This window comes from Petaurus breviceps, unplaced genomic scaffold (genome assembly GCF_028583685.1).
Source record: "Petaurus breviceps papuanus isolate PSGF00001 unplaced genomic scaffold, PetGlider_PUasm1.0 151, whole genome shotgun sequence".
NCBI classification, from domain to species: Eukaryota; Metazoa; Chordata; class Mammalia; order Diprotodontia; family Petauridae; genus Petaurus; species Petaurus breviceps.
Window position 1 is genome coordinate 34,399,404 of NW_027185712.1, and position 15,318 is coordinate 34,414,721.

Below are 15,318 nucleotides of genomic sequence, written 5' to 3' on the forward strand. Positions count from 1 at the left end.
GATCCACAGCATTCAAAACTTGTCCATTTGCTGTAACTGATGGTTCCAGGTATGGGCAGTAATGGTGGTGGCTGATGGAGCACCTGTGTTTTCTTAGTGTTAACTGTTAGGCCAAAATTAGCACAAGCAACAGAGAATTCATCCATACTTTGTTGCATCTCAGCCTCAGTGGCTGCATTGAACACATAATCATCTGCAAACAGAAAATCATGCACCAACACTCCCTTTATTTTAGTCTTGGCTTGTAGCTTTTTCAAGTTGAAAAATTTACCATCAGTGCAGTAGCTGACCTTGATGCCAAGTTCATCTTCAATGAAGGCATTTGACAACATGGCTGAAAACGTCATGCTAAAAAGCATGGCAGCAAGCATACAGCCTCGTTTCACTCCACTGGTGACAGAGAAAGCACCCATCCAGAACCCAGGCAAGTATGCTTTCATGAAATTGATGCTGATTAACTTCTCCAGGCAACCAAATTTTGACACAATTTTCCATAAACCCTCACAACTAACAGTAGCAAAGGCCTTTGTCAGATCTACAAACGTTGTGTATAGACTTCTGTTCTGCTCCTGGCATTTCTCCTGGAGCTGGCAGGCAGCAAACACTGTATCAATCGTTTCTTGGTCCTTTCTGAAGCCACACTTCAGGTAGATGACCATCTTCCAGGTGAAGAATCAGTGTATTAAGGAGTTCTCTGGAAAGACTCTTGCCAGCAGTGACAAAGAGAGAGACCCTGCTTTGATTGTCACAGACAATTTATTTACTTTACTTTTATAGAGATGGACAATGGGAGGCAAAATCTCAAGGAAATCCCATAAGATCAGGGGTGAAACAAGGGTGTCCACTATCACCCCTCTTATTCAATCTGGTACTAGAAATGTTAGCAGTAGAAATTAGAGAAGAAAAAGAAATCAAAGGAATCAAGTTAGGCAAAGAAGAGACCAAGCTATCACTCTTCGCAGATGATATGATGATATACTTAAAGAATCCTAGAGAATCAAGTAAAAAACTGCTTGAGACAATAAATAAATTTGGCAAAGTTGCAGGATATAAAATAAACCCACATAAATCCTCGGCATTCCTATATATTTCCAATGAAATTCAACAGCAAGAAGTAGAAAGAGAAATCCCATTTAAAGTTACTGTAGACATTATAAAATATTTGGGAATCTACCTGCCAAAACAAACCCAGGACCTGTATGATCATAACTACAAAACACTTTTCACACAAATAAAGTCAGATCTAACTAATTGGAAAAATATCAATTGCTCATGTCTGGGTCGAGCTAATATAATAAAAATGACAATTTTACCTAAATTAAATTATATATTTAGTGCCATACCAATTAATTTACCAAAAAACTACTTTATAGAGTTAGAAAAAATAGTAACAAAATTCATCTGGAAGAATAAATGGTCCAGAATATCAAGGGAATTAATGAAAAAAAATGCTAGGGAAGGTGGACTAGCTTTACCAGATTTCAATCTGTACTATAAAGCAGCAGTCATCAAAACTACCTGGTACTGGCTTAGAAATAGAGAAGTGGATCAATGGAATAGATTAGGCACACGAGATTCAGAAGTCAACGACTACAGTAATGTATTGTTTGATAAACCCCCAGACCCTGGTTTTTGGGATAAGAACTCACTGTTTGACAAAAACTGCTGGGAAAACTGGAATATAGTATGGCAGAAACTGGACATGGACCATTATCTAACACCATATACCAAAATCAAGTCTAAATGGGTTCATGATCTAGGTATAAAGGTTGATACTGTAAGCAGTCTGCTAAAACAAGGAATAGTTTACCTATCAGACTTGTGGAGAGGGAATGACTTTATGACGAAACAGGAATTAGAGAACATTATAAAATGTAAAATGGATAATTTTGACTACATGAAATTGAAAAGTTTTTGTACAAATAAAGCCAATGTAACCAAGATTAAGAGAGAGGTGGGAAATTGGGAAAGAATCTTTACAACCTATATCTCTGACAAAGGACTCATCTCTAAAATATACAGAGAATTGAGTCAAATGTATAAGAATACAAGTCATTCCCCAATTGATAAATGGTCAAAGGATATGAACAGGCAGTTTTCGGAGAAAGAAATTAAAGCTATCTATAAGCACATGAAGAAATGCTCTAATTCACTATTGGTTAGAGAAATGCAAATCAAAACAACTCTGAGGTACCACATCTCACCAGTCAGATTGGCTAAGATGACAAAACAGGAAAATGACAAATGCTGGAGAGGATGTGGGCAAACTGGAACACTAATGCATTGTTGGTGGAGTTGTGAACTGATCCAGCCTTTCTGGAGAGCAATCTGGAATTATGCCCAAAGGGCTATAAATACTTTCATACCCTTTGATCCAGCAATACCATTCCTAGGGTTATATCCCAAAGAGAGAGGCTTAAAAGAACTGATGCTGAGTGAGAAGAGTAGAACCAGGAGGAATTTGTACACAATTACGGACACAACATATGTGTGATGACCAACTTTGATAGACTGGACTCTTCTCAACAATGCAGGGATATAAGTCAATCCCAAAAGACGCATGATGGAGAGAAAAACATGCATCCAGAGAAAGAACTAGAAAGAACTAAATTTATATCCAGGTGGAAGCAAAATACCTGATCTTTTTTGTTCTCTTATTTGATTTTATGTCCTCTATACCATTTTTCATCCCAGCTGGTACAATCCATCCTTATAACCTGACTATTGTATAATGTGAAAGTATCTACAGATCCTATACTTGATTATAAGACGCTATGGGGGGGGGGGGGGGGGGGGGACAAATTGTGAAATTCAAGGAATTGTGGAATTGAATCCTGTAAATTAAAAGGAAACAAACAAATTAATAAATTAAAGAATTAATTTTAAAAAATAAAATGCAAAGTAAGATTGCAGGAAAAAAAAAAAGAAAGAATTCAAGTCCTGAAGAGCCACAGTCAGCATCACACACAAATTAGCAGCCATTAATATAAGGAATCAGAAAACCTGGATATCTGAGAAAGCAAAGGATACAGGCTAATAACCAAGAATAACTTACCCAGCAAAACTATAAAAGCCTATTGGGAAAAAATGGAAATGGACCTTTAATCAAAGAGACTTCCAAAGCCCAATGAAAAGCCTAGAGCTGCAGAAAAACTTGGAAATGCAAACATAAGAGTCAAAAGAAACATAAAAAAGGTAAATATAAGGGGCGGCTAGGTAGCACAGCGAGTAAGAGAACCAGCTCCAGTGTTGGGATGACCTGGGGATCGAATACGGGCTTTGATACTTAGCACTCACCCAGAAATAACTGGCCGTGTAACCTTGAGCAAGTTACTTAACCCCGATTGCTTAAAAAAAAAAAAAAAGGTAAATATAAGTGAATGACCATAAGGGCCTTAAAAAAAAGGATAAATTGTTTTTATATTCTAACATGAGGAGATATGCATTATCCCTTCTGAACCCTACAATCATTAAGGGTTGTATGAAGGAGTTTAATTAAACAGAAAGCCTCAGCATGGTTCTCTTATGTTTTGGTGACCTTAAAATAAGAATGGAAAGGAAAGGGAAGAGGAATACCCTATAGGAGAAAAGAGGAGAACAAGAAAATTTATTTCACATAATTGGGGTGTACAAGTAGAAATCCATACAAACAAGATGGAAGGGATTGGGGGCAGGGGAAGACATAGTGGACAGTACCTGAACACAGGTACAGTTATACATTTCACTAAACTGGGAAACAGGATGGAAAAAGGAAAAGGAAAAGGACAGAATAAGAGGGTAGGCAGATTAAGAGAAGAATTAGTATTAAGTAAAACAAACTTCTACAAAAAGTTTATATCAGTTCTTTTTGCACTCATAACGAACTGGAAATTGAGGGATTGCCTCAGTTTATAAGGGAAGACACTGGGGAATGGCTGAATAACTTATGATATAAAAATGTGATGAAATACTATTTTGCTAAACAAGCTAATAAAAGGAATTATTTCAAAAAAACCTGAGAAGCCTTCTATGAAGCGATGCAGAATGAAGTGAACAGAAGCAAGAGAAGAAGTTTTATAGTAACAATGTTGTAAAGAAAAACAACTTTAAAAGACTTAAAAACTCTGATTAGCGAAATGACCAACCACGATTCCAAAGGGCTCATAAAACATGCTACCTATCTCCTAATAAAGAGGTGTTGAACTCAAGAGTACAAACTAAGACATGTTTTAGTCATGGCCAATGCAGCAATTCGTTTTGTTTGATAATTCGTGTTTATAATGGGGTTTTTTCTTTCTAATTTGGAGGGGGGACACTAGGGGCAAGGGAAAGAAGATGGATTGTTATTCATTAAAAAAAAATAAAATATAAAGAAAAAATGCATTGGAGATGCTGACAATAACAGAACTTACGAATCACAGTAATGTCAGTATAACTTACAATACGTCCATCACCGCTACCAATGTCTACTAGGGATCCACTTCGACATCGTAACATCTTCAGAACATTTTCAATCTGATTTGAAGTTGCAGGTACAAAAGGCAAACAAATCTTCCGGAGGGCTGGAGTTAAAAAAGGAGTAGCAACTGCATACACTGCTACGAGTGTCCCACCAACTATCCCGGGGACTAATAACCCCCAACTTCTTTTTTTCAAATTACTAGCATCAACATTTGTAGGCAAATCATGTTCTGTCAGTCTTTCTTTCTGAGGTACTTCTGAGATTATAGGTATACCTAGAAAGAAACCCCCCCAAAAAAATAATTATTACCAAATCTGTAATGAAAATAGTATTTGTTCTATTCAGTATTTATCACTACCACCCTGGTCCACCCAAAACTCAGTCTCCCTCCCCTGGAGTTATGGACTCTAATCAGTGAGTTTTAATCCTATATTAATCATATTACAAACACAACTATCATGCCACTTTGGCTAGCTCCAAACCATGCTGCCTCAACATATTCTTGGTTCTACTCCTCCCTCCAGTTTTCCACTCTAGCTTCCTTGTATAGGTTGCTTTCCTTATTACAATGTAGGCTTCTTGAGGTCAAAGAGTATTTTGCTATCTTGCAGTTTTATCCCAAGTACTTAACAAAGTGCCTAATATAATAAACATGTAAAAATTCTTTCTCCTTCATTTGATCGTTTTAAAAACACAATTCAGCTGTGTAGTCATATTTCAGATGTAGGATTTCAAACAAAGGTCACATATTTCACTAAGAAAATATTAAACTGTCTTGGAAAAAAATATTCAATACTAATTGAATACAAAAATTTGTTTCTTCTAGCATAAGGTTGTTTTGTTGTCACCAAAGGAATCTTTAGCCGACAATTTATTCACTCCTTGAAGGTAAGTTATGAGTTTAATATCCACAAACACAAATACAGGTTTAGAACATTAATGTTATACATTTATAGCTGAAAACAAAATCCTCAGCTCTGAATAATCATCAGTGTTCTTATAAATTTAATATTATCTCAGCTTCATGTAAAGTGTGTGGGACGGACTCATCAAAATAGGGCTCATTTGATCATGGTTTGCACAAAAAGAACAAAAGAAAATACAGGACATACAAATCCACGTCTTAAAAGAATACAGAACAACCCAGAAAAAGTCTTAAATCAGTATGTGAAATTTTATAGCTAATCCAGGAAAAAACAAATAATGTAAGGTAAATGTTCTCAACTCTGACCTGAATGCTTATAGTACATCAAGCACAATATATTAATTCATTATTTCCAAGGAAATAAAAGAGTAGTTTGAGTCCTACAAATTAATATAGCAAAATCTTTTCAAAACAACTTTCATGGATATCTTGCATTCCATCCAGTCTCAATTCAATTCATCATGTGTTTGTTAAGAGCCTAACACCTAAAAGGTATTGTAATAGGGATACAAAGGCAAAAATAAAGCCATCCAGGAACTTCAAGGTGTTTACATTCTAATTTACAGCTCAATAAATCAAATACAGGGAAAGATGGGAGCATGGGAGAATTCACACAAAATACTTTAGGGGGGCAGCTAGGTGGCACAGTGAAATGAAACAGGAGGACCTGAGTTCAAATCCAGACTCAGACACTTCACACACACACACACACACACACACACACACACACACACCCCTAATCGTGTGACCTTAGGCAAGTCACTTAACCCCAAACTGCCCTCCAAAAAGCAAAAAAAAAAAAAAAAAACTTTAGGAAAATCAGGAGAGAATGCAGATTGCAAAGATATCTGGAAATCAGGGACAACTTCATGGAGGAAACAGCACCAAAGCTGGAACTTGAAGGAAGCTAAGGATTCTCACAAGTAAAGGAAGAATATGCACTCCAGGTATTAGAGACAGCTTGTGTATGTATGTATATATATACCAAAGATGCTAAATAGAGAAAACAGCTGATAGTCCAGGTTGTCTGAAATGCAGAGTTCATGAAGGAGAGCAATACAAGTTAAAACTAAAAAAGCTGGTTGTAGCCAAATTGTAAGTTTTAAATGACAAGTTAAAGAGTTTATATTTAATACCAGAAGCAAGGGGGAAACACTGAAGATTTCTGAAAAGAGAAAGGCATGATCAGGCCTATATCTCAGGAAGATTATTTTGACAGCTATGCAATGGATGGAGAGAAGGCAGAAAGGCTAATGAAGAAGCAAGTACATGGAAAAGCTGATGAGAACTTAACTAAAGTGGTAGTAGTGTGAGTAAAAAAGAGAGACAGATAAAAGGCATGGAGGTAGGAATGGCAAAACTTTATGACTAATGGGATATGGGGGAGGTAAGGGAGAAGAAGGAATAATTGAGAGGTTACAAACCTGGGTAACTGAATAGATGATATTCATCCAAGGTAACCTTGTATGTATCTTCTATTTATGGTATAAACTTACATGTGAGAAAGTCATTACAATGTAAGCTAGTTGAGGTAAGGGACTGGTTTGCTTTTGGTTTTGTATCTTCAGAATTTAACACAGTACCCAGCATGGAGTAAATGCTAAATATTTACTGATTGATAAAAAAGAAACAGTTTGTGTATAAATGTACATAATATATGTAAATATATATAAATTATTCTTTATGCAGTATTTTTATGATAGCAAAGAGCTGATTAAGTAGCGAGTACCTCTAGACTGGGGGATGGCTATGTCATATGAATGAATATCATAGAATATCACTGTGTGGTAAGAAGTTAGAAATATGAGGAACTGAACAAAACAAAGACAACCAGGATAACAGTACACAACTACAACAATGCAAATTAATTGAATAGTAAAAGGAAACTGAACTTTGGGTAATTATTAATTATAGTGATTAATTTCAGTTCCAGAGATAAGATAATAAAATAGTATATGCCTCCCCTTCTCACAGCACAGAGGTGTAGTACTATTGGTACAGAGCAGTGTTTGCCCTTTCAGACACAGTCATATAGGTTGGTTTAACTTAAGTGTTTGTTTCAAGGAAAGGTTCAAAGCTGAATGAAGAAGAGCTATATCAAGAGATGACTGTCATAAAAAGAAAAGACACCAATAAAATATTTTTTTAAATAGAAATAAGAAAATTTTGGCAGGTTTAAGATAAAGCTCGATGATTTCAGACATATAAATATAGATCTAGAGTTGAAAGGGACCTCAGACATCAGTTTATAAATGAGATGAGAAGGCTTAGTTTTAGGAAGGAGAGCCACCCAATACACCTATGAACCAATCCAATTCTTTCAGAAAATAAAAAAAGGGAAGTGCCAGTTCCTCTAAGAATGAAGCAAAGGAAGAAAGAAGGTGAATATATATCACGGCTGTGTTATAGAGTAAGGAAAATAAGTAAGTAGCTAGCAACAAGACACCTCATTTTCTTAATGGGTCTTGGCGACATTAAGAGAGCAGGTGAAAAACTGCTGTGCAACAGTGAAGTCGAAGGTGATAAAATAACAAATTTATAGTGGATTGAGCTAATAGGATTATATGCAATCAGCAATACAGGAATTGATACAGAGAAGGCAAATGACAGGATTAAGGACTGGAAACATGTGGAGCAAAGAAGGTCAGCACAACACACTTGTCCATTTTCTCAAAAAAGGGAAGGTGAAACCTTCATACTAAAAATAGATGAAATTTATTTCAAGTAATAAGGGCATTCCAGATGTTGGGAATAGTATTTTAAGGAATAGGGATGGAATAAGTATTGTGTCTTGATAGAAGACTGTCCTGGTAATCAAAGTTAATGAATGGAAATTATATTGGGGGACAATGGGGCAGGGTGGGTCAGACAAGAGAGAATATTGAAGACCTGGTACAGAGGTTTAATTTCTTTTGGTGTTGATTCTGTAAACTATCTATAGCATTAACAGAATCATAAATTCATGTTAAATAACAGCATCCTAAACTTACATACTTTAGTAGGTCTGTGTTGCTACCGTAACTGTCTATTTCTCTGCTGCTGTCACTACCTGTGGTAATCAATTTTCCCTATCCTTCCACCCTTCACAGATAGATACCGTGTTTCCCCGATAATAAGACCTATCCCGAAAATAAGCCCTCCCCCGAAAGTAAGCCCTATTGAGATTGCTACTGTAGTGAAGGTGATCCCCTGCGCTACATGCTACATTACGGTACCCTCTGTATGCACCGTCCCCCCCGCCCCTCCGTGAAACGCATGCTGCGCTCCGAGCTGCATCCAATCAGAGCTGCAGCAGTGAGCGCATCATCCTGTTCTTCCCCAGTGATTTGCTTGCTGGCGCCATTGAGAGCAGTGCTGCGGAGGAGAGCTGAGGCAGGACAACATAAAAACCCGGTATGTAAGTGGGAGTGAGGGGGCATGATGGAGGATAAAAAGGGCATGATGGAGGAAAAAAGAAGAACTCAGGGGGCATGATGGAGTGAAAAGAAGGACTGATGGTCATAATTTTATTATTCTGTCTGTTTTGACCCCCAGACATGAGTACAAAAAGGAAGAGCTATACTGTTGAGTATAACAAATCAATTGTAGAAGAGTCACATGGCAAGAATCTTGCAGTTTTCTGTAAAGAAAAACTTTTGGATCTTCGAATAAATAAGCCCTCCCCTGAAAATAAGCCCTCTGGTGTTTTTCTGTCCAAAAAAAAAATAATAAGACAGTGTCTTATTATCAGGGAAACACGGTAGCATCAATGTCCAACAATGATATATATACTCAACAAACAATATTTTGATGCACTAACAAAGCCTGATAAAGATCCCAGCTATCAGGTAAATAAGTAAATCACTAGATAGGAAGAGTACCCAAGTACAATCTGACAATTTGATAATCACTGTCAGCTACCAGCAAGCAGAAAAAAAAAAAGCCCTGATACTAATACCTTTATCATTCACAGACAGTGAGTAATACTATTAAAATTCTTTCACATAAATTATTGCATTTGGACATTGATGTGAACTTCCATTGATAAATAAGGATTGGTCAATTCAATTCTTAGATTTATGTCCTATCTCCTAAGATTCAGTTTAGCAAGTTATTTGCTGACTACCTACTATGTTGTTGGCATTTGAGAAGCAATACAAAGAGTATTAAAGCTATCCTCCTTTCTTTGTCTCTCGAAAAAATAGAATGAATTGAAGGGAAGAGAAACTTAAATCAGAAAGACCAATCAGGAGGTTAACTCAATGCCAAGTGAGAGATAATGACCTTTCTCCTCAAAACTTCACATAGTACCCTATTTCATACCTAAAACATGTCATATAATACTTTCTATTAAAGCTATACATCTTTTCGTCTTATTCTTCTACTAAACTTTAAGCTCCACAAGGACAGGGGCATGGTTTATCTAAACCTTGCATCTCTTAGAACTTAACACATAACTGCACACAGCAGGTACTTAATGTTTATTGAATATTGGTGAATGATGTTGAATGAATCTCAAATTTAACACGAAATCAATCAATAAGTATAAAAAATATTGGCAACATGGAGCACAATCAGGTAAGAGTAATAATATAGCTTTTTCAAGTATCTTAAGGGATACAGAAAAGGAATCACCCTTGTCCTGGCTGGTCACAGACAGCAGAAAGAGGAGCAATGAGGTGGGAAGACTTAGCAAAGAGACAGATTTAGTATAAGAAAAACTTCTCCCCAAATTAGTTGTCCAAAAGCAGAATGGTCTGCCTGAAGAAGCAATCATATCCCCATAAATAAAAGTCTTCAAGTAGGAGCTGAGTGACCACTTTTTAGAATATCTATTATAGTAGGAACTTCTATTCTGGATTAAATGACCATTGAAATTTCTTTCAATGCAGATTCAGAAATGTTGTGAACTTTATGCCATTATCAACTGACTGAAAATCTCTCAAGTTAATCATACCTAACCTTAAGCTACTACTTTGTCTAAGAAAATTCTACACTCTAGAGTCATGGATTCTGTTTTTCACCCTGTGAATAAGGTTCACAAAAAGACACAACAGGCAAAGTGCTTTCACTTTGCAGTCTTATTTGATTGCTAGAGAACTTGAGTTGTTGATGCTGGGACAAATAATAGAGGGGTTAAAAGAAGACACCAAAGCTTGCAACATTCTCTCAAATTTCTCCCTAAAGTTTATATGTCTCTTTTGCACTTTTCTCCTCATCTCCCTTATATCAATGTCTTTCTTCAAATGTAAACTCATTGAGAGTGAAGTCTGTGTCTTTTCTTTCTTTTTTTTTTTTTTGGAGGGCAATTAGGGTTAAGTGACTTGCCCAAGGTCACACATCTATTTTTTGTGTTAAGTGTCGGAGGCCGCATCTGAACCCAGGTCTTCCTGACTCCAGGGCCAGTGCTCTATTCACTGTTCCACCTAGCTGCCCCTGTCTGTCTTTTCTATCTCAGTATTTACCAGAGCCTTGCCACACAGTGCCTGCAACATGGTAGGAGTTTAATAAATATTTGTTCAATAAATCAACAATCAAGGAGTTTTCAAGGTTTCTTATAAGTGAGCTCTCCATGTGTATTTTATTTCAATGATCAAAAATTCATCTTTTCTCCCTTCCACCACTCCCCATCCCTACCCCAATGAAAAACAAAATCTTTTTAACAAATACACATGTCAAGCAAAATAAATTCCTATACTATGTCCAAAAATATATATGTTCCTTTAAATTTCAATAGTGCTATACTGAATCACTTCTTTGCATTCATTACATTCTACTTTGTGACACTGTTCATTCAGAAATGTTTAGTAAGGTGCTTACTGTTTAGAAAGTAATGTGCTAAGGCGCAGCTAAGTGGCATAGTGAATAGAGCCCTGAACAGCCCTGGAGACAGGAAGACCTGAGTTTAAAGCCAACCTCAGACACTTAACACTTAGTAGCTGTGTGACCTTGGCCTAGTCACTTAATCCCAATTGCCCTGCCTCCCCCCCCAAAAAAAAGACAAAAAAAAAGTAATGTGCTAGGTGATAGGGGAAATAAGAAGTTTAGATAAAATATCCTTCATATACATAAAGCTGTTTAGAGTACACAGTTGTGTACATGTCTTGCCTGTTAAAACTGTTAAGTTCCTTGATGGCAGGTACTGTGTTCTTTTTCATCTCTGAATCCCCAATATAAGACAATTCTTAAGAATTTGCCAATCCACCAAATTTAATGTTAGCTAATTTTTTAAAGACTAATCCAAGGAATAAAGATGTTATCCTTAGAAGTATATTCTAATAGTTTTGAGAATGAGATCTTATAATCTAAAGAAAAATGGAAATATTCCCCAGGTCAGATACTAATAACAAAGAATATTTTGCTATAGAAGTAGGTATGCCTGTTCATGATTTGATGATTATGCCTATGGCATTTGGCTGGGGGAAGAATAAGTATGCCAGAAGCTTAGTCCTTTGACTAGTGCTTATATGGGATGTATACCTTAACAAATTAGTAGATGAACTAATATAGAAAATTTTCAAACAAGTACTACATCCCAGAATATGTGTTTTCATATATACAGGGATAATGCTTACTGTTGATCTCCCAGACAAAATACTTGCCAAATGATTTCATAATCTTCCTCTCCTCTCCCTACCCTCATTACCTCACATATAACATTTTAATACACAAGTCTCGCATGTATGTTATTATAGTTATTTTTATGTGGTGTTCCAAAAGTCTTAAGGCTGTTTTAAGCTATTAGAGCTTAAAACAAAAGCTTTAAAAAAAAAAAGCTTAAAGTTTGTAAGTCTTAATGCAGGTTTATTAAAATTGCACTGTGATTTTTGGAACACTTTAGAAATACTATATAACCCTAATAACCTATTACTATTAATGACTGTGCCATAATGAAGAATGATGACTAAAGAGAATTCAAGAAAAGATTTACATGAACTCATCTCTGCCTCCTGGTTTCCCTAACTTCCTTCAAGTCCCTGCTAAAAGCTTGCCTTCTAAAGGGAGCCTTTCCCAATCCCTTTTAATTCTAGTATCTTCCATCTGTTGATTATTTCCTATTTTTCCCATCTACAACTTGTTTGTTCATAGTTATTTGAAAGTTATCTCCCCCATTAGACTGTGAACTCCTTCTGGGTAAGTGTTGTCCTTTGCCTTTCCTTGTATCTCCAGAGTATAACATAGTATCTGTAACATAGTAGAAGGTTAATGTTTACTAAGTAAAGGAGTACTAAGGTAGAGGTAGAAAAAAACACACACACAATTACTACAGACAAGGCAACAAAGAATAATAATAAAACAATTGGTTCTGGATACTGTGAAACACTAATGACCAAGTTCAGCCCCCAAAAATGAGAAAGGAGAAGGTACTTCCCCCAAACCTTCTTTGTAGAGGTAAGGAGCTATTATTCTGGTACACAGCATATAATGCTATCCTTTTCAACATACTGGCTAGTTCTAAACTGTTTTCCCCCTCTTCCTTATTATGAGGAATGGCTCTCTGGGAGCAGTAAGAAGGAATTCGGTGGAAAAGATATAAAAATAAAAGATATCAGTGAAATTTTAATTTTTAAAAATGTTTGCAGAATTGAACTGAATTATAACAAGTGGAGTGGAAGGTGAGAATTAAGGGCCATTGGGGCCATGTCAGTAGAGGTGCAAACTTTTTTTTTTTTTGCTTTTTTGGAGAGCAATTGGGATTAAGTGACTTGCCCAAGGTCACACAGCTAGTTTTTGTGTTAAGTGTCTGAGGCCACATTTGAACTCAGGTCCTCCTGACTTCAGGGCCGGTGCTCTATTCACTGCAGCACCTAGCCGCCCCTAGAAGTGCAAACTTAAGACTCACAAAAAGGATCAAACATATCCTAGACATCGAGACATCTTGGTGAATACCTTCTCCTGGGTACTACTTACTTAAGATTCAAACCTGTTCTGACCCTGTAGGAACTCTGTGTTTATTAAGAGACATAAAAAGCTTCCAAGTGTACTTCATTTCAGTTCAATAAACATTGTGTCCATCATCAGTCTTCTGTCTCATGCTCCAATCTGACCCACTCCAGGAGTCTGTGCTTCTAAAGTGGGGGGAGAGTCCTTCTTGCCACAGCACCAAGCCTGGAATCATTATCATTTTACAGCTTCATCGAAGTGCCTGCCACACAGGATACTTGACTGACTTCAACTGTTCTTAACCTTTTTTTGTCATGGATCTCCTTGGTAAATTTGTAATGCCCATTCGTAATGCCCTTCTCCATAACATAAACTATATAAAAATGTTTTTTTAAAACACTGAAGCTCCAAGAGGAAAATAACTAGTGAGAAAGCTAGGATTAAGACCCAAACATTCTCCTCACTTCCAGTCCAAAGCTTTTCAAACAAACAAAATCACTCAAAAGTACCAAACTAAAAATCACCTTGGACTTTGAGATACTTGATTTCTATTGCATTACTTATTTATGAATTCATAGAAAATGTAAATTTAAAGCAATATGCCACTACTGAGACTATTACGTCACCCTAAAGTTACAAATATGAATCAACACTGACCCTAAAACTTTTCAAAGTGGTTCACTTTAAAGAACAGGTGTCCTTAGGGCTGGTAGGTAACACTTAACACTTACCAGCCTTTCGACCTTGGGCAAGTCACTTAACCACAATTGCCCTGTCCTCCCCCTCCAAAAAAAAAAAAAACAGCTGTCCAGCAGTGGCCTCAGGCCTGCTTCTGGAAAGCCCGAGTGACCTGGCGGAGGCTCGGAGAGCAGGGGCACGGGTAGGGGGGGCAGGGGCCTCTCCATTTATTTTATTTCATTTCATTTCACCAACCTAAAATGTCTAGAGGTCAATTACTACAGGTCTTGGGTTAACGAGCATTTATTAGGCGCTGGGACAGGCTCTGAGGATACAAAGAAGACAAAAATCAGTCAACACTGAGTACTTAACACCTGCTGGGCACGACAGTGAGAGCTGGGGAGACAGAAAGGACGAAAGGCAGTCCCTGTGCACAAGGAGCTCGCAATCTAACGGGGGGAGGGGGAGGGGGAGGTGCCACAAATATACACGAACAAGCTCTAGGCGCAATACGCAGGAACTAATTGAGACAGCAGGCACTAGAATCCGATGGGCACAAGCACAGCGTCCTGTACCTAACAAACGCTTAATATTTTGGGGCAGTGAAGGTCCCTGCCCTCATGGGAGTCTCACACTCCCAACAGAGAAACCACGTTATAATCAATGGACGCATTTCAGATTTGTTCCGTGAGAGGGGATTTCGGCGGATGGCGGCGGGAATGCGGGCAGGTGACTAGAGGGCCAAGACCCGCTGGCTCAAGGGATGCCGGGAGTTTACACGTTAATGGGCTTAAGCTCCCCAGCCAAGCCCGGGGCTCGAGCCCAACCCAGTCCGGGACCATTAACAGCCGAGCGCGCTCCCAATGACCTGGGCACCTGCCACGCGCGCCCAAGAGGGGAGTGGAGTCGAGGGACCCCATCACCACCACCCCCACCCCCACCCCCCAGAACAAAGAGGCGCCTCCACACTCGCAGCCAAAGCAAAGGGGCTGAGCGGGCCCGTAGCAAGGAGCCACCCCTCCCCGCTAGGCTCCCTCCCTCCTGCGTAGCGTACAGAACACGCCGGGATACCCCCCGCAGACTCTTTACTGGCCTGACCTCCTCCTCCTTCCCCCATCGCGAGAACTCCGGCAGCCGCCGGAGGGGGCACAACTATCTCCTCGGGATAAATAGGGGAGGAGGGATAGGAAGAAGACTCGAAGAAAAAACGTATTTGTTCTGCCTCAGTATCCAGAAATTTCGGGAGGTTTCAGTTTTAGGACGAAATAAAACACGTTCTCTCTTAGAAAAATTTGCGTGAAGGGGAAGAATTCCCAACCAGTCTTTGGCAGCATCCTCAACCTTCTCCCCCCCCCCGCCATTTTCTGCATAATGGTTGTCTCCTAGGGCTGCTGATTCCAGAAAGTGCTAC

At 38.1% G+C, this 15,318-nt stretch overlaps 1 protein-coding gene across 4 annotated transcripts in view; it reads right to left on the reverse strand.

Annotated features, from left to right (window-relative positions):
- ATPSCKMT (ATP synthase c subunit lysine N-methyltransferase) overlaps nt 1–15,318 on the reverse strand; it is a 35,763-nt gene that overhangs the window by 20,335 nt on the left and 110 nt on the right. Inside the window, exons 1-3 of one of the 4 annotated variants that reach the window (XM_069077094.1) lie at nt 15,006–15,098; nt 14,080–14,232; nt 4,420–4,715 (exon numbers count right to left, since the gene is read on the reverse strand). In XM_069077094.1, the coding sequence (XP_068933195.1) occupies nt 4,420–4,715; nt 14,080–14,134 (351 nt within the window). In that variant the 5' untranslated portion in view covers nt 14,135–14,232; nt 15,006–15,098. Of the gene's footprint in view, nt 1–4,419; nt 4,716–14,079; nt 14,233–15,005; nt 15,162–15,318 lie in introns of those variants that run through there. The other 3 variants (XM_069077086.1, XM_069077070.1, XM_069077078.1) reach the window with 3 other exon arrangements.